This window comes from Cyprinodon variegatus, unplaced genomic scaffold, assembly GCF_000732505.1.
Source record: "Cyprinodon variegatus isolate N-32 unplaced genomic scaffold, C_variegatus-1.0 Scaffold36, whole genome shotgun sequence".
Classification (NCBI taxonomy): Eukaryota; Metazoa; Chordata; class Actinopteri; order Cyprinodontiformes; family Cyprinodontidae; genus Cyprinodon; species Cyprinodon variegatus.
In genome coordinates, this window is record NW_015150489.1 from 641,953 (window position 1) to 661,724 (window position 19,772).

General features: G+C 35.3%; 1 protein-coding gene across 4 annotated transcripts in view; it reads right to left on the bottom strand.

Moving 5' to 3' along the window:
• Window positions 1-292: 292 nt before the first annotated feature.
• gabrg2 (gamma-aminobutyric acid (GABA) A receptor, gamma 2) overlaps window positions 293-19,772 on the bottom strand; it is a 65,330-nt gene continuing 45,850 nt past the window's right edge. Inside the window, exons 7-10 of one of the 4 annotated variants that reach the window (XM_015405097.1) lie at window positions 11,176-11,328; window positions 8,460-8,665; window positions 7,284-7,307; window positions 293-3,664 (exon numbers count right to left, since the gene is read on the bottom strand). In XM_015405097.1, coding sequence (XP_015260583.1) covers window positions 3,383-3,664; window positions 7,284-7,307; window positions 8,460-8,665; window positions 11,176-11,328 — 665 coding nt within the window. In that variant the 3' untranslated portion in view covers window positions 293-3,382. The remainder of the gene's footprint in view (window positions 3,665-7,283; window positions 7,308-8,459; window positions 8,666-11,175; window positions 11,329-19,772) is intronic. The other 3 variants (XM_015405105.1, XM_015405119.1, XM_015405111.1) reach the window with 3 other exon arrangements.

The following is a 19,772-nucleotide window of genomic DNA, read 5'->3' on the forward strand; positions in this document are numbered from 1 at the left end:
TACCAAAGGTGGAAAAACCAAGGATTCATCAAAGGCTGTGAATACTTGTGTAAATGAGATTTCTTGGTTTTCTATGTCTAGTAAATTTCCAACAGTCAAAAATAAAAGTATGTTTTCATAACAGGGTGTTGTGTCTAGAATGTTTAATACCATTTGAAATAAGACTGTAACATAACTAATTGCTAAAAAATTACTTTCTTGATGCCAAGTGCTTTGTCAAATGTAATCATACCAGTAGCCTAAATACGTTTGAAAAATATAAAGAATGAATACAGCCAACTGCATGCAGGCAAAAGCAATCATTTTATTATAAAAAAAAATCACAACTATGTGCTATATCAGTGACCCTTCAACACAATAATCAGATAAAAACACAAAGCAACTTATGTTGTATGAATGAGAATCTCAACAGAATTATTTTAGCTTTGGATGTCTTTTACAAGTCCAGCATGTCCAGTGCTTCTTTTTTATTTTATAACATTGATAACAACACAAAATATCTACATGTGCTGCTCATGTACTTTGTTCTACACATTGGTCCCAAAACAGTTAACATCACATTGTTAAAAAAAAAAGAGAGAGAGACTGACATTTATGGAAACAATGGATTAAAAGCATATGGAGGAGACCCAGTCCTTCAAAATATTTTTGAGTAATAATTCATTCAGCAAGCATGCTTCGAACTGTAAACCTGCCTCAATACATAATGCTTTAATACTCTTTAAATCTCTGCATTTGGAGGTTATCAAGGGAAGTATTTGAAGCATAGTATGAAAAGGTCTCAACCTTTACCTTGACATCCAAAGCACTAGACCTTTATCCTCAGGCAGAAATGTCTTCCAGTTGAACCTCTGACACTAGTTTAATTTTCTCAAGGTCTCATTTAGTCCATTTTACTTGCTTGACGTTAATTTTAAATTATACCACTGTTGAAAGAAATCGAGAGTAAACTATAACAGAAAGATTACAATTCAAGAGAACTTGAGATATAGGTCAGTTTCAAACTCCAAAGCTATTTGGTATTTTTTGGTATTAGGTATTTTTTTATACACATGTATCTCAATTTTTGGCACTGTGATTATTGGTAATAAACAATCTCATGTTCCTAAAGATGTGAGAAATGGTGTATATAGAAACTAAAAAAACTACTAAGTGGAACACAGTAGAATTGCCATTCCACAATTGGGAATGAAGTATGGAAAATATGATCTGTAAATCGTACACATGTAAGCTCATAGTCACATTGAATTGGTAAAACCCATTACCAAAGCAAATAACTGAATAATAATAACTGAATAAATGTCAGTGAGAATATTTTTTTGTCTAAACAGAATCTAAAGTTCAAAAGCAGCACAACGTATAAGGTTGCAAGTCACTCAACAAATAGAACAGTTTGACAGGCCTTTGTGGGAGTAGTGTACATAGATCACAACATAGAAAACACAAGATAAATAGGCTCAAGTTTGATAGACACACGGAACAATTATGTCTCTTTGATATAGATGACAGCATTCTGTGTTTCTTTTATTGGGGCTATATGAGCATAAGCGTTTTTTAAGAATCAAAAAATGATACCATAAACAGTATATTAATAAATAAATAAATAACTCATTTGCACAATCCTATCAACCCTTCCCCCATCAAGTATGTTGCATGGTCATTCACGCATAAACAATAAATATATTATAGTACTGATTGATATAGTGTAATAATGTTACAATTACAAAATATATATACCCTTTTAGAAAATGCCAAAGACTTGACAAATGTTTTTCTTCCATTTATAATTGTATGTACATAGCCATTGTTATTTACACCCGTTCTTTATGAGTTTACAAATCATATTGCAGCACAGTCATTTGCATACTGATGTTTAACAGAACTGAGTGGTATGGGGTTACAGTGCATTACATGTAGCCAAGTACAGCATTTGCTCTCATCACACATTCAAGCAAACCTTAATGGAAATAAAGACCATGGAATAAAGGCCTTTTAGAACCTCTTGAAAAATGTAATTTTGTTTGGCTGTTTGCAGAAACTCATAATCTCAATGTGATTAGCACAGAGACAAGATGATTGAAAACACATTCTACATATTTGTTCTAAAAAAGCAGCTTGTAATAACTATAAGTACTTCTCTAAAGGATGGCAAGTATACCTGCTGTTTGTTTCTAATTAGGTTGAAGCTGTCTGGACATAGGTTTACATTGACACATAGATTACTTTTGAATGCTTAATTTGAAAACATAATCATAATTTCTGGTTGTGCAACTATCAATTGGATCAATTAGTTTCTTTGCTTTTTGATCTTTTGAGTAGTTTAAGTATACCAACAAGTTTATGTAATGAGTACCTTTAAGAACAAATAAAGATGGCCACATATTCTTGCTGAAACACTGTGCTGATCTTCTCTCCTGTTTGCAAAGGTAGTTCTTATAATAAAAATATCTTCAGAGCTTTTTTAAGATTTGACGTTTTTATAGAAAAAAGTCAAAATAGTTTTTTTTTTTTGTTTCTTTTGTAGTTACCATAGTCAACAGTAGAAGACCATAAGATATGCTGGGATTGTTTGGCCTGAAAGGTGCATGCAATGGAAGCAACCCTAAATCTAACAATAGAATATATATACAGTGTTTATACAGCTGATTCTATACATAAAAATCCTTTTTGTACTCTGACTGCTCATGAAATTGTTTGCTTTAGATAATCAGTTTTTCAAAGTTAAACATAGCTCTTTTAAAGTGCCTCAGATCTGATGCCTTTGTGAATAAAAAAATAATGTGAAAAAATATTAAACTAACTGTTTCAACATGGTCATAGTCAAGACATAACTGGCTACACTGAGATCCTTTACACATTTTTTGCATTAAAATAAAAAAAAATATGTTTCACTGTAATGTTGTTTTACATCTAGTAATTGAAATAAGAGAAATTACTGTTTCACTTTATTTAAATTATCAATAAATTATGTATTTTCACTTTCAATAAAAAAACACATTTGTTGTTTTCCATTGTAATACATAAATGTCTTACAGGAAACAGGGCCAATGGCAAATAAATTCTGCATGATTTAATTACATCTTTCAGAGGAATGCAGATACATTAAAAAAGTAAAACATAGTAATCCCTCGCAGGACCAATGCTTTTGCATCATAAGTACAATAAAACTATACCACACAAATAAAATTCAGTGCTACAGTATGTGCAATGTTTGTCAAGGTTATCTTAAAAACTTGTGGAAATTTAAAGGGACTTAACAGAAATAAAATAAAGTCAGACCAGATTTTGGGATATTTCAGTGGATCTGTTTTTTTGTAAAATGTCACTTCCTGGCACTGAGCATACAGAAAATGGTGATGGACTAGCTGGGAAGACCCCATGTCTAAAGATATAGATAGGAGACCCAATAGACCAGATTGAAGAGAGCAAATGCAGTAGGGAAGAAGATGCGTGCGTATGAGTCTATCTTGGCGATTCGAATGTGCAGCCTTCCATGCCGCCAGGCTCCAGAGCGGCAATCTTCAAAACAGCAGAAGAAACTGGTGCAGTCTTTTCCATCAAGACACTCATAGCCATATTCCTCATCTCTCTCCTGCATGTGTGTGGCATTGTTCATCTGGATTGCCGTAGCCGAGCGCGGACGGATGTCCACCGTTGGTGTCTGCTTTAAGACAAACTGAGAGTTAACCACTAAAGTCATGTTATTCAAACTCTGCTGAAAGCCACTACTGACAACTTGGACTAACTTGGCAAAAATAAGCAATGTAACAAATACAAGGAGACCCATAACTAACAACTTCTGTATTTAGTGAATAGCTTCTGTTGCACATATAATGTCAAATTAACATTTGCTGACATCAAAAGCAGTCCCTCTTATTTATGGATCCTGCTTTTTTTTAGGCACCATCTATGTCAGTATTACCTTCCAACAACTTTTTATAAATGTTTTTTTTTTAGCCCTGTGATATTCATTTAGCTCTTCTGGAAGTAAAAATTAGTAGTGGTAGCAAATTTTTTAATATTTAAAATTAGTATCTAATTGGTCATGAATTTGTAATTAAACAAACAAACAAAAAAACAATACACTAGTTTTGTTTTGCTGAAGTCATGCGCCTGTAACTGTGTTCAGTGCCTATGGAAGTGATCTTTACCGACAGACATAAAGAATTGTTAGAAAAATCTAGTTCAACAATGGATGTCTGACAACAGCAGCTGGCTTTTAGTTATATAAGTAAACCCAGGGTTGCTGACTCTGGATATGTGCACATTCATGTTAAAAAGGATGAGTTCTTATAGGAGCACCGATCACAATGAATAGGCAGGAAGAAAGCTGATGAACAGACAAAATAACATCATTATTGAAGCAAAATTAATAAAGTAAAACATGAATGTATATCACATTTTGTCAGTGCATTTCCCTGATTAGAACAGTGCAACTGTCACCTTTTGGACACTAGAAAAATGTCTGACTATATTGATTCATGAGCAACCATCAAGACTACTTCAACATTTGCCTTGACCTAAATGATTGACAAAGAAAAAATAATATTTCTTTAACTTTCTGTCTCCCATATTCTATAATAAAAAGGTTTTGTTATCATAGCGTGTTCCGAAAGTATGCCAATGCCCTCACTAAATAATAACTTTTCCCATCATAGGCATTATAACAAAAAAATACTCTTTATGGTAATTTTCAAATCTCAAACTTCTAACAAAAAGTTATAAGTAGAGTAATCAGACTCTGCGATTAGATAAAAAAAGATTAAAAAAAACTTATTTGGAAATGTTTAGAACCTGACAAGTTCTGGAGCAGTTTGAATTTTAAATACAGATTGTCAAGGTGATAGTACCGAGTAGGAAGTAAACCAACTGTATGACACTAAAAGCACAGGGAAAAAATACCTCAGTAAGCCACAAATGCTGCATTCTCTGGTTATTGTATTTTTATTTTGCAACTTCACACTTTTCTTTATAGTTATACAAAAAGAGATATTTGGTGTTCTAAACTGTTTTCATTAACTTAAATGTTTGATGCAGAGAGGTTTTTGTTTTATGATGGGCCCCCATATGTGGGAGATCTTTTTGTTATTTTCACCTGTTTTGTGTTTTCTTTTTCGTGGTGCACCTGAAGTACCAGTCGTAACATTTGCAAGGGCCTAGTGCCTCCGGCTGCATGAAAAAGTTGCTTTCCTGTGAATATTTCCCCGCACTGTTCTGCTCAATCCACCTGCTTCTCACTGCAATACTAGCCATCAGCCACTAATTGACTTGGCTGCTTGAGCTGGCTCAATAAAAAGTTTTGTTTTTTTAGATTTGTGTCTTCTTTTCTTAATGAACAGGCCATACTAAAGTCAGGGTGGTCTGTTCTTTGGCCAAATAGCGTTTGTTCAGTTTTTTTCTTGTGGTTTAGTGAGTAATTGGGCATAGATTTGTTTCACAAACTTTGCTGATTATCCATTATGACAATCTAGTCACAGTTTTAGTATTAGCTTGCTAGCTAGAAGAATGCACAATGATTATTATTTAATTTCCCTATGGTATCAAGAATGCATTTTTAAATGGAATTGACTGGCACATTTTCAATCCTGCCTACAATCTCCTGAAAACTAATCCTCTGTTGTGCAGATAGGCCACATGTCATCAATAAAGCCCCAATAGAGCTTTCAGACTCTATGGTGCTTCCTAGATATGCTAATACCATGATCAGGTATCACTATATTGTCAAATTGGAAGTTTTGTGCATGTCTGATAACTCTCACATTTGGGTGTAAAGGGGAAAGTGTTATGGTGCATCTACTACCCTGCTGTCTAACATCCATCATAAACCATTGACAATCTGTTTGATTTCTAATGTTGTAGTGCAAATTTTATCTGGTGTGAAGACAGCCTTTACAACTTTCCTTATAAAATAGAAATTCCAAAACAAGGTAGAATAAACTTAATTATTTCCTGTATATATAATTTGTTCATTATCTTTACACAAACATGACTGTAAAAGAAAATAAATAAGATTAATAGAGGGCATTGCTATATATTTAACACATATGCTTCTAATATATTTAAGGTTTAAATATATTAGATGCAAGCATCACCTGAATAATATTTAACTCTCTGAAATTTCTCATTATGCCCAGTCAAAAACCTGCTCTCCCTTTGAAAACTGTACATAACCACAAAAGTAAGCAAAGAAGTAAGTAACAAAAAGCACAGTAACTTAAGGCATCTATGTTCTGATTAAGGGAAAACATTGTGGTACGTTAATGAAGGGAGTAGCAGTACTAGTCTATGACAGAGTTTTAAAAGCGGGTTGCTAAGGGAAAAGTTGTGGGAACTCAAGCAGGAGAAACAGCAACACTGTCCTGCTGTATGACCTGGTCAAGCTGGGATAGGCTGCGTAGGTGTTTGCAAAATGAGAAAAAGTAAAAAATAGAACCAGCGTAGTGGCACCGACAGCTTTAACCGGCTGAAAGTCACAACCCGCTTTAGATAATAAAACCAGGAACAAGCTCAGAATTGAAGAAAACATAATTTTACGCACTACATGATTCACAAATGATGTTTACTTTATGTTTTTATCTTTTAGAAAGATTGGACAAAGCTTATGCATTCTAAATATATCCCTTTAAGTTTAATAGAAGATGTAGAAGCTATTGAAAAAGAGTAGAATTTTCATATACTCACATGCTTTAGGTCATTTTTATATAGATTTAAACTTTTACTTCAGTATTTCCTCCAAATCAAAGTACCATTATACAGTGCATGGGTTGTCTGTTTCAGTCTGTTAAGGCTCTGCTGACTCTTTAGGAAGTGTCAGGTTAAGAAGCCCAATGAGCACACTGAAAAATTGACTGACAGAAAAAGGAAAAGAGAAAATAGGAAGCTCTTGGTTTGGCTGCTTGTTCACCATGGTAACAACAACAAAGAGTGAAACAGGACAGAGGAAGCCAGAATTTGTCCACATGGGGCTCTTTACTAAAACATTTTTGACCACAGGATATGTGATATGCCTGTTAGTGTTTCATAAGAAAACAAACAAAGAAAGAAACTGCATAAGTATGTCTGGCTGGCTGCCTCCGCACTGTGCACTGCTAAGCGCCCCTTTCAATGTAATCTTCAATACCCATTTAGTAAATGAGGAGGTGCACAGTTAGTTGGAATGCAGATATATGTGGCAATAGAGAGAGGCGTATCTGCTGTTGCGCAGAGAGAAAAGCAGTGAGGTGCCAGGGGCCCAAAAAACTTGAAATGCAGCAGACACATGCAGTTGGACACAGGCAATATACCTTAGAGGAAAAGAGCCGGAGGAGCTTTTGTCCATATGGGAGAAACAAAGCAAAATGAAACAAAGGGATGTATATACACATATTTTTAAAACAGAGAATTATAAAACAGTTAGAAGGGAAATAAAGGGGGACACAAATATAATAAGAGACACAGCTTAGATATTTTACAGGTCTTATGGAAATGACATACACTGCAGAAAGACAGCTTTAAAATTGACGATCCATCTTGATTAGTATGAATCTATCTTTTTTTCTACTCAGGAGAAAAGAAATCAGAAAAAATAAGACAGATTTAGTTCATGTGGTAAAAATCAAACATTTATACTTGAGATGTACCAAGTTCTGTGCTTGTTGTGAAGCCTCGAACTTTTAATAGTGATTTTAGCTGATTTCTGTTGCGCTTTGCAAACTACAGCTAATACTGTCCAATATATTTTCCAAGCCTCCTGGGTATTTCTGTGCTCATTGACTATCTATATTAGGAACTAAGGCAACATCAGAACTTTTGTGAGAGAGAGTCTTTGTAAGTTAGGGTTAAACATTTATTTTTAAGTCACGAAAAAATATTAATAAGCCTCTGCATTATGTATTAATTTATTTCTCCCTTTCTACCATTAAAGATGGTAGACCACTTAGGAAAACTTTAAAAGGAGTACAAAAATACATGGGCTCTACCTTGTGCCTATTTCTCTCTCTTTCCTACTCAGAACATCTGTACCCCAATCAGCTATACAAGCATAGAGCATTCATTCTTTAAGTTTCAAATTGCTGCCTTGAAATAAATATTATTCATATCCTTTGCATATAGACTTAATAATAGGGGGGAGATTAAAGATCTTTGTAAAATATTTGACAAGAGCTTAAACCTTCATTTTGACATGATCTCTTGAGGGATTTAGAGCTCATTTAAGGCCAACACATACCACATGACCCTGGTCTAAAATCCAACTGTTACAGATGTGTGATGGATTATGAAAATTTAGTATCCACCTAACCTACTGAGTGCAGCTTTAGAGAAAGACCAATGCATTAGAAAAAGTGTATAATAATTCTTTAAAGCCTATTCAAATAACTATATGTAAGGGATGCAAGAAAACAAAACAAAAATGACAATACACATTCCTCAATATCAATTTAGAAATACAAATCTACTGCTAGCTTTTAGAAGGAACTCACCGGGTTTTTCTTCTTCTTGTCCTTTTTGGCACTTGGCTTCCTATTGCTGACAAAGTAATGCAGCGTGCCATACTCTATGAGTGCAGCAAAGACGAAAATAAAGCAGACGGACACAAACAGGTCCATTGCAGTCACGTATGACACTTTAGGAAGAGATTTCCTGGCAATGGTACTAAGTGTGGTCATAGTCAGCACAGTGGTGATGCCTGGCAAAGACAGCAAGGAGAAATCATATTTTTTAATACAATGGCACTAAACACCTTTCCAAAATCTTTTAACCCCATTATCATTCACACTTATTACATCAGTAAAAACCCTCACCAAATGATTAATGGTTAATTTAATAAGCCATCAAGATAATTAAAGTGAAAAAATAAAAAACATTTAGCCAAAAAAATGCATTTCAAAACAAAATACAAGGAATCTAAATTAAACAGCCTTTTTTACCCACATATTTGATCATCCATATGGACATATTTAGCTTTCTCATACATACATTTAAACCTCACATATTAATAACCATTTGCATTTATTATAGGATATGTTTTTTATAACAGGAACGAAAATATGTATTTCAGAAAGGCAGAAAAAATTATGGCTTCAACAGACCCTAAAATCAATGGTCAATGTAGTCAGTTAAATTTTGTTTATTTTAGTCATATTTATTTGGGGCGGTTAAAAAATAGATAGGTAATTTGAAAGGGGGTCAAAATTATGAACACCACATCCAAAATATGAAACAGAAGCTAAATAGGTATAATATATGTATAAACATTAACACAACTTACAAACATCTCTCTTCAATTAAATACAAATTTAGAGGCATTTTAAACTCCTTTAGCCTTCTTCCAAAATGTATTTAATTTCGCATAGAGGGGTTTCTTCTTCTTCTTTCTATCAACAATAAAAATGTATATTTTTATTAGGTTTAATCAAATAATTGGTGATTTCAAACAGCAGTATGACGACTCACAGGGTACTGGTATCTCTCTAAATTGGCCAATGGGCAACACTTTGCATCTGCAAAAGGCCAATAAAGTCAAAAACAGGGCAACACAGAGATATTCACCTAGTTGGTTTTTATGTGTTTTTTAATAAATGTACATTTAAAAAAGTTATTACACTTTTATGTGTTTGTACCAAAATGCCTCTGTGAGACCCATTTTAATTAATTAACCGTTTAGAAAACCTTCCTGTATGAGCTATAAAAGACGGTAAATATAAACTTAGAACTAATTTTCACTCTTTTTTTTTAATGTTTTTTTTTTTTTTTTTTTTTACATGTAATGGTTTTATGGATGAGACAAACTGCAACATTTACAGATAACCTGTTTATAAAGCATATACAGTGCATTGGTAGTCCTATGAAACATGGTGTGTGAAGAATATAAAAATTAAAAGTACTTCACTTGTAATATGTGTATCCCTTTGTATTTGTAAGGTATTATCCTGAGCATTTAAAGTATCTATTTAGGTTGATCATTCCAAATTAGTAAAGACTACATCACACTTGCCACTGTTTTTTGTTTTACTCTTGCAAAGCTGTTTTGAAAACTTTTTCTTTTCTATACCAGTCTTTATTGATGATCTTGATAGAGGCAGAGGTTGTTGCATGAAAAGTAAATGTTTAAATAGACATTTATAAGTGATTATGCCACAGCCGCTGTATCAACAGCCAAGCATAACACCATCTCTTCCCTGTAAGAAATGCTTGATATTTATTGAAGAGGATTTATTTATAAAATTAATGTGATCTTAGCGAAATCCCTCTGTGTTAAGATTAACGCAGTAGCATTTTGTGTAAACTGATATATTTTTAGATTGGCATTGAAGGATTAAGAGTTATGTCACATGTGTTAATGTGCTTCGAAATAGACAAGCATTATGTACCTCCTACATCATCTTTTAATAGCCAAAGATAATGATTGATTTGTTTTCTTACTATTATATTACTACAAGCACAATGTGTCTAAAGGTGGACGGGTAAAAATAAAGGTTTAGAAGGATATGATGCAGCAGTTAGAAAAAGGTAGAGTATGGATTTTTTTGTTTTATAGCACATAGGGTTTTTTGTTTAGATTAATTTAATTACCTCCTGGATTTGACAATAAAAAAAAACTTAATGGGACTAATTAAAGAGTTGACAAAGGGATGTGTTTGCATGTGAATCACAAGCTGCATCTTAGGATGTCAAGGACATGTTTAAAAGCTGGCAATTTTCCATGAGCATGTCATTTTTGTCCTATATTTCTTTCCATCCTGTGTACACTTAAACAGCCTGCAAAGAAGTCACCTGTATTTGCTGAAGGAGCAGCTCCACATTTCTCAACTTCTATTGCATAATTAATGCCTAATTAAGCCATGTATGCAAACATATGTCTCAGAATGTGCTCGTCTTCGCAGGATAAAAAATATTTCTAAAATGCTGCACTGTCCCAAAGGGGGGAAAAAAAGGAGAAGGGATTTTGAAAATACGAAAGAAGGGAACAAGGTGAAGAGAGCTGCAGGAATATTGAATTATAAATGCTACATTGCTCTAGAAGCATTGCAAAGAAGGGGGTTATTAAGGCCAAGATAGACTTGCCCAATATAATATTAGAATATTACATTGGACTTTAAGGTTTTAACACTTGGTAAACACAGAGAAAATTATACATTATGTAAGTTTGACTTTCACAGCTAATGCGGTCAGCGAGCATTTATCTTGTTTAAATACCTAGTGAGGTCCTTGCAGGTACTGCATCTTTGTTGATCCAGAAAGACACCCAGGAGAGGACAACAATAAGTGTGCATGGGATGTAGGTCTGGATGGTAAAGTAGCCCATTCTCCTGCTCAGGTCAAAAAAGACAGTCAGCACTACATAGTCTCCTGAAAAGAGATAAAAACAGCAAGATACTGGGTGTCACTGAAGAATTGGTTATGTGGATGAGTCAATCAAATGTTTACTTTTTTTTTAGATTGAAGGGCAATTCAAGTGTAATAAAAACAACAACAAAACATCAGTGAGGCTTTAACCTAGCATAACAACTGTCAAGCATGGGGCTGCAACCATCTTGTGAAGGTCTATAGCCGCATTTACACTACCCTCCGAAAATAATCAGTGCCGAGCTTGGTTCTTTACAATCTTTTACACACCACGCTAGCACAGTTTCTCGTCTCTACAATACTACTGCTCTCTAGAGGTAAACAAGCAAACCAACATGAAGGCGCCCGTAACATTCAAGACGTTTGCTGAGATTCAGGCAAAGAATGCAGCTTTTGGGTAATTTACTTGACAGAGTCGGCTTTTGGGAAGTGGATACGACAAAGGATAGTCTAATCAGGGCTTACAGACAGGAGTTGAGGTTCATCGTACTGCTAAGCAGAATCATCACTGGAAATTGCGTGGCACGGTGGAGAAGCTTGTATTTTTCTGAATGTCTGAAATTTCATGATGAATTTCTTTATTTCACGGAGGCCGAGTGTAGATGACGCTGCCGTCTGCTCATGCACTCTTTCTTACCTGAGAACCGAGCCAGAACTGATGAACTAGTACCATGTTAATGCGGTTTGGTTGTGTCTGGCGAGGTTCCATTCAGTTGTGCGTGCCATTTACACTGAACAGTTATCTCACTTACAGTGCTTGGACCGATCTCGGCACGGTTTCAAAAGGGTAGTGTAAATGGTGCTTATGTTACTGCTAGTGGTGCTTGTATATTGCACAAAAACAAAGCACGGTCAGCATTGCTATTCTTTCTCACCACAAATAACAGCAAAACATAATATATGTATATTTATTTATATATATATATATATATATATATACATCTCCATCTGTAACAAAAAATGAATCTAATTAACTGTTTGAAAAATAACACAATCAAGAGTAAAAAAAAAAAATAACCTAAAACTGTATGTACTGAACTTCCATATTTCCCAAGATATTGGAAATGTGCTCTCTTTAGAATTTTATTCAAAGTCCTTCCTCAAATGAAAGCTTCTAAAAAAAAAAGATTTCACAGGATCTGCTATGGTCATTAAAAAGCTTTTAAAACATAAACACCAAACACATCTTGGGCATTCAGTTAATTATGCTTTGCAACCAAAACTCTTTACTGGTCATTAGCTTGGGGCAACCTTGGATAAAAAAAAAACAGGCGAGTCATTCAGTGAACTGGAGCTGAACTTGAGAAGATGCACAATCAAACCCTATTCACTTGCCAGGGGTTAGCAAAAACATAAACAACAGCAGCCAGCAGAAGATGAGCAGTCCAGGCGTTGGCTGGTCAACCCGAGCAGATGGTAGGTGTTCAGAGATTTGAGTTTAACTGAGCCAAGAAACACCTCACCCTGACAATATAGATCAACTGGCTTGCCTATTTAAAATGTATGGGAAGCATGAATGCCAAGTACACATTAAACATGTTCCTTTATAAGATTCTGATATAAGAGGCTTGAGGAAATCAAAAGCATTACTTGGAACAAAAATTAAAACTGTATGATTTTTTTTTTTCAACTAAAAACAATGACTGCTACATTTGTTAAAATAATACAACAAATTAATCTTAACTTTTTTTTATTTTTAATCATGTACTCTGTTTAAAACAGAAAAAAGCAACAATCACAGTTTTGTTTTCTATAATAGCCTACACCATATCGATCTTTACAGTTTGAAAATGTTATTTTTAATATCTCTGTATCTAAAAAGTACAGATAAATTAATGTATAATTTTCAAGTGTATATTAAGCACATTTATTCATTACATTTATTGCAAGTATTGTGTTTTTACAGATACAGGTTGCTTAACAGACATATTGTAATGGCCTCTGGGGTTTTGCTGTTTTTCTGGTGTGAGTGAGCTTCCTGTCACCAAGGATCTTTGCTGGTGGCTGAGCTGACCAGTTTGGCTGCACACCTGAGAAAATTTCTCAAAGAAGATGAGTAGCGTGTAAATAAGGCGGCAAAGGATCATCTCTCTTCACCAGATGATTACCCCTGTCGACAGCCAGTGAACCTCAGTTCTTCTCCGATCTTCATGGAGAAGGTCTTACCTGTCCGCATCAGTTCTCTATCTTCATCACCTGCCTGCCTGCATCACCATCACTCTATAACACCAACTGAATCAAACCCCTACAGATCCATGCTACCTTCCCTTCATCTCTCAAGTAAATAAATCAATCAGTCATCAGTTGTCATCAACCATCTCCTTCCTGATCAGTCTGCTTTCTCCCCTCAAACCAACCAGTAAGTTCAACTGATGTCCTGCAGTTCTCCGTTTCTAGATTCTTGTTGCTTTTGTAAATACAAATTAAAAGTCCATGGTTCTCTATGTGTTTCTGCCTGTGGGTGAAAAATAAATACAAACCAACATAACACACAATGCATGTAGGTTGATAACTACAGTTTTAAAACAAGATTACCTTAATATCAGTCACAGGTAATGCTTATTTATTTCTGCCCGATGCTTGCTGGAAAAATCCTTTAAAAAATATCCAAAAAGCCGAGTTTATTTTTCCTATAAGCAAAAAAAAGGGCAGTAGTCTTCTTTCTGCCAGCTGACTGTCAGGGAGGAGCAACAATGTATAAAAATATTAGATTAGAATGCTAGAATGTTTAGTTTTAGTATACATTGACGCAAGTTACAATCACATATAAAGTCGCAGAAACTAAAAAAAAAAAAAAATTTTGGATAGAAATTTACATTAAATAAAACATAACTTTTATACTTTCATAGAAGAGACACCCATTTCCATTCTATCGTTGTTCAGCTTGAAAATAAAACATTGCTTGCCAAAAGTTACTATCACCTTCATCTGTTAACCAGAATCCTTGTTTGTTTTTGTGAACTTTATGACAGAACACTTATGGCCCCTAGCTCATTCAGATGTCTTCTAATTGATTAACACCACGCAATTAACAGTGTCAGAAGCCTCTGCTGGATTCCTTCCAAAGTAAGTAACCTTCAGGGCAAAAGCGGACTGTTTCTATGAGATGCATATGTGTATCTGTGTGAGAGGATGCGTGCATTTAGGCATCCATAAGCACTAAACAAAATGTCTGCAGCTGGAAAATGAGCAGCTGGTTATAATTTTTCTCATGGGAAAGGACAAACTGTATGAAAAAACGGACAACATCTGTCCCTTTGTGTGGGTAACGAGAGGCAGGGAAGTAGATTAAGCTGTCAGAACTTGTTTGGCTTTAACTATGCAGAATTATATTCATGTTTTCTGTACCAGGACCAGGGTAGGGTGATGCTGCTTCACATGCAACTTTTTCATTCAGCTTTGATAGCATCATTTAATAAACCACAAGCAATAACCTCAGCAACCAAAATTATTGCTGTTCATATCACCATGTGTGCTTTCTGCTGATGGAGGCAGGTGCATGGGATATTACAGAGCACTGCTTTGGTGTGTAGGAGTGCAGGAGACACATGAAAGTTGCTCTCAGAGGTCCAGCAGCCCACTATTTTGTGTTTATTAACATGCCATTAGCTGGAATCCAATGCCAAGACCCCCTGACAGCTGAAAAACTGCAGCTGAATACATTTATTTATAGCTTGGTCAGCAAAATAATGTCTCCTTTACAATTCTTCACTCTTAATTATAATGGACTTTTCACCACAGGGGTGATGTTGGTTTCCAGCAATTCATTTCACTTGTTCTAGCTGCCCTTTTCACTGTGGCTTATGCCAATAGAAGTAATTTTTTTTTTTTTTACGAATATGCAACAATATGTCTCTCAAAGTACTGGTTTAGAAGTAGGTCGTCTTACTTTACCACTTGCTGCAAGCTTATTTTTGTTGTTTTTAACAGATTTTTAACTATAGCCAAAACTAAATATTTTCCCTCAGGTATTAAGGAAAATTTTAAATAAGGCCCTTCTGATACCAGATTCTCATGTGCTCCAGATGAACAATTATGATGACAGCATAAACTAATTTAATCCATGAGATTGTTTGTTCACATAGGAAAATGTTCAGCAGAAACCTGTGTGAGATACATACTGGAGGTCTGTGGAAGCAGAGACACATTTAAGGGCAGGTAAACACTGTATGATATTTTCTTGTACTCAGTTACCGCTCAAATTAAACAACGAAACCGCAGGTTTTAAAAGTTCACGGCTGATGATATCTGTTCTAACAGTGTATGGCGCCTGGTGGTCTGATGCGATCTGACTGAGAGAGCTGGTGCTGGTCGGACTTATGTATTTGGAAGTAAAGTCACAGAAGAAAAATATTTTCCTTTCTTGCACAGTAGATGCTCGTAGCTCTGGTTCAACAGTAGGATACGTTCATGATCTCCTCACAAGAGTGAATTAAATTTCAAACATGTCTGATTTTCCTCCCATTGTACGATTCCTGATTGGGAGATGGTTGTGAAAGGCTATTCGCCCGTTGTCACTCCATGTATACTAGACCATGTATACTACTTCATTATGCAGAATACACAATCAACATGAAACCTGGCCTGATACAAAAAAAATAAAAAATCTCGCACAACTGTAGAAAATCAGCCCATAAGGGCCAAAAAAGTAGTATGATGTATGGCGACCATAAAAGGAGCAGGTAACCAGGCGTACTAGGGTTAATCAAAGACCCTTGTTCTATAGAGACTCACGTAGGCAAAACCGAGCAAGCAAGCACACAATTTAGCAAAGCCCAGCAGTTTACCAACAATTTCCTGGATCAATAACTGCCTGACAGTCTTGTAAAACCGAGGTCCTGTCAACATGTAGCTTGGTTTGTGAATGTATGCCAGTCGTCCTGTTCTGATAGAGGGTCTCATCAACATGAAGTGCCCCATAATACTAACTATATCTACCTGCCCTTTAAGGCCACCTCCTCCATAGCAGCTATGACTGGAGCGCTCTAACTGCTAATCTGGCTACAAACTGGCAAGCTTGTTTATGTGTGATCGCATAGGCCTTTCCTCTTAACATTGATCCAGTAATACACCAAGAACTATAACATTAGCGAAATTCAGAGTTGCAGTTGTGTTTTAGGAGCTATTCAGTTTTAAATGCTTGTGCAAATTATCATTCATCCAGGTCATGGCTACCACCAAACAGGCCTAAATTGAAGTCAACTGAACTTTTGCTCAGTTTGTCCAAGAATGTTTGACGGCTATCCTGGAGTCTTTGTTATATTATTAGCTTGTACTAGAGCAAATTGTAGTTCAAGTGCTGATGTTTTTAAGCATAGTCCAAAAAAAGTCTCACATATATATTTTTGACCTAACACTAGTCACCACTGTTGCCAACTTAAGGACTATGTCACTATGTTTAGCAACATTTAAGACCCCAGAAGGGACTTTTTTTTTTTCCAAAAAGGCTTTAGTGAAAGACTAATCACAGATAAGGAGATTCAGCTGTCCTATAGGATTATATCATATTTATGTTACAGTAAAAAAAAAAAAAAATCTCATCTTTACTTATTTTAACACAGGCCAAAATGAGAGACCCTTTAAATCATTTTTTGTTTCTATGTGAGTTCCCTCTTTTGGCTTCTGTATAGTACTGTAACCCCTTACAAAAATTATGGAATCACTGGCCTCAGCGGATATTCATTCAGTTGCCCATTGCAGACGTTCACTCCAGTTTCCTTCCATTTGATCCTCATTTGTTTTGATGTGCATTTTCTTTTCTTTTTTTTTTCCAATTGCATAAGGTTTTCTGTCTTGATGCTTTGATGTCTTCATGGTCTGCCAGTCTGTTTTCCTTTAACAACCCTCCCATGTCATTTTGTTTTTGGTCCAGATGTTACACACAGCTGACTGTGAACTACAAACATCTTTTGCAACATTTGCGTGATGATTTACGCTCTTTGAAGAGTTTGATAATCCTCTTCTTTGCTTCAGTTGACATCTCTCTTGTTGGAGCCATGATTCATGTCTGTCCACTTGGTGCAGCAGCTCTCCAAGGTGTGATCACTTCTTTCTAGAAGACTAACGATCACGTCCAATTTGATGCAGGTGGTAGTTTTGGGGATCGAAATTTACAGGGCGGTTCCATAATTATTTCCTCAGAATTGAGTGATTCTATATTTTTGTTTTTAAAAAGGAACTGTCTACCACTTTCTACCAAGTGACTACCACTTTCTTTATTGATTTCTTTTGGTGTTTCTTAAAGCAAGACACTTGCCATTTAAATTGATTTTTGTGCCATGTCTGATATCTGTTTTTTTTTTTTTCTACAAAATTAAACAACTGAATAAACATCCTCTGAGGTCGGGGATTCAATAGTTTTTACCAGGGGTTGTAGGGATGGACACAAGGGGGTTGAAAATGATCTGACTCAGCACAAATCTCGCTTTTGTAATGTAAAATAGCAATTTATATTCCCTGTACACTTGAAGGAGTCACATTCTCCTGTCCCAAACTAGTAAAGAAATACATATTTTAGTCAGTGAAAGCACCCGTCCTATTTCCCCTGCTCACTCTCACAGGAACAGGATTTTATTTTCAGCCTGGTATACTCCTGTCCTACTTTTGTTACTCCCTTCCCTCAGCTCTGGCTTCTCTACCTCTCCTCGTTTTTTTCTGTCCTTTTTAAGCATAATAAGCTAGTAATTAACACCTGAAAGCAGAGCAAAAATCAAAGACATAGAGAGTGCTTTGGGTAAACAAAGCACTTGTTTTCCATCTCATCAACCACTGCCTGCATATAAAGTGAGACTACTGAGTGCAAAATCTAAGGAGTTTATAAAAATGTGAAATGCTGGATTTAGATGGTGGAAAGAGAACAAAATACATACAACAGGAATTTTATAAAATGTTATTACACACCATTCCCTGAATTGTATTAAGTTTTATTGATGAAAATGTATCTTGATACAGCACCAATCAAGCTGCAAGTGTTAAAGCATTAAGTAGGACAACTAAATGCAGAAATACAACAACATAAAAGTAATATTATTTGTAAGATAGGAGGAAACAAAAACAATAAAGCGTACAGTACTAGTGACTGATTTTGACTGGAATGCTAGGATGCAAAAAAGGAGATCACACTGAAAATAATAAAGGAAAGAGGTTCAATAACTTTTTGGGAGAAAAAAAAAAGAGAAAAGATGTTCCAAAAAAGAGCTTTTAGGTTGTTTTAGAGGTTTTTTGCTCAATTTAAAAAGGACATGTCACATAGAAACAGAATATTTCATTGGGTAGTATGTTTACAGAAAGATCAGGTTCAGGTAGTTAAGATTTCATCACTAAGAAGATATAAGACATTTTGTGACAAGCTTATCTCTTGTACCATCTTGGATAGTACCCATTCTGCATTGTCTGACACCGTTTCAGATACAATAATTTAAATGGTATAGCTTGTTTTTGAAGAAGAAATCACTTCTAACCCTGGCTTTGTCATGTTAAAACATGTTTGTGATATACTTTGGTTAAAACCTAACAGAAAGTCTGGAGTGCGAGGATGGCATGGCTTTTTAATTTGGCCTTGTTGTGCAAATCAGAAAACCCCACAAGACTCCAGAAAGCATGATTTTTGTGCTCCTCTTGTATTGACGTCAATACTGGAAGTGCGCTTGCTATTACCATTCCTGTCTCTATGCCAGCAAAATGGGGAGATTCTAACAATCACGGACTCACCATCAGGCAGTCGGTAAGTGTTCATCTAACTAATTACCTATTGTGTAATGGACTAACGATGGTGACCAAACCACTGCAATCTTCTAATATTTCTAACGCTAAATCCACACTAATGCAGATACATACAAGTCAAATTCTTCTCTTGCCCTGGCAATAACTTTCCTTTTTTCTTTCTTTTTTCCATTTTCCTCAACTGCTATCCACCTAAAAGTTGACATTTTAAAATTTTAGCAATTATAATAATCAGCTCTTGGCCTAAATTTGGGCCAGAAATTAAGTTTAAGAGATTGACTTTTCATGACTTTCAGGTTTTTCTTCATAAATGAGTCATCACCCAGAAATCAGACTTGGTTATGTCAAGGCATGTCTGTTCGTGTTTGGCTTTAATTAAAATCTGCCAAGAAATCTGGAGTGGGAAAGTGGCTTGGTTTTGTGTAGGGGACTGTCAAGCAATGGTAAACGAAATTGCTAAAGATGGTATTTCTTCTATTAATGGGAATGTGTTTACACACAGGTCAAATTCTCATGTATACTATAATGGGAAAAGGGGGGGAATGGATTGGTCAGACTGAGCTCTGTTAATTTTTTTTTTCTTCTAGAAGAAATATGAATTTAAAGTCAATTTACAAAGAATTGTATAAATATACTACTAGTTTACGACTCCTTTAAAAGTAAGGAGTGCAAGGGAAGCAGATAGGCAGGGCCAGCTCTGGAGCTCACTGAGAGAACAGCAAGAG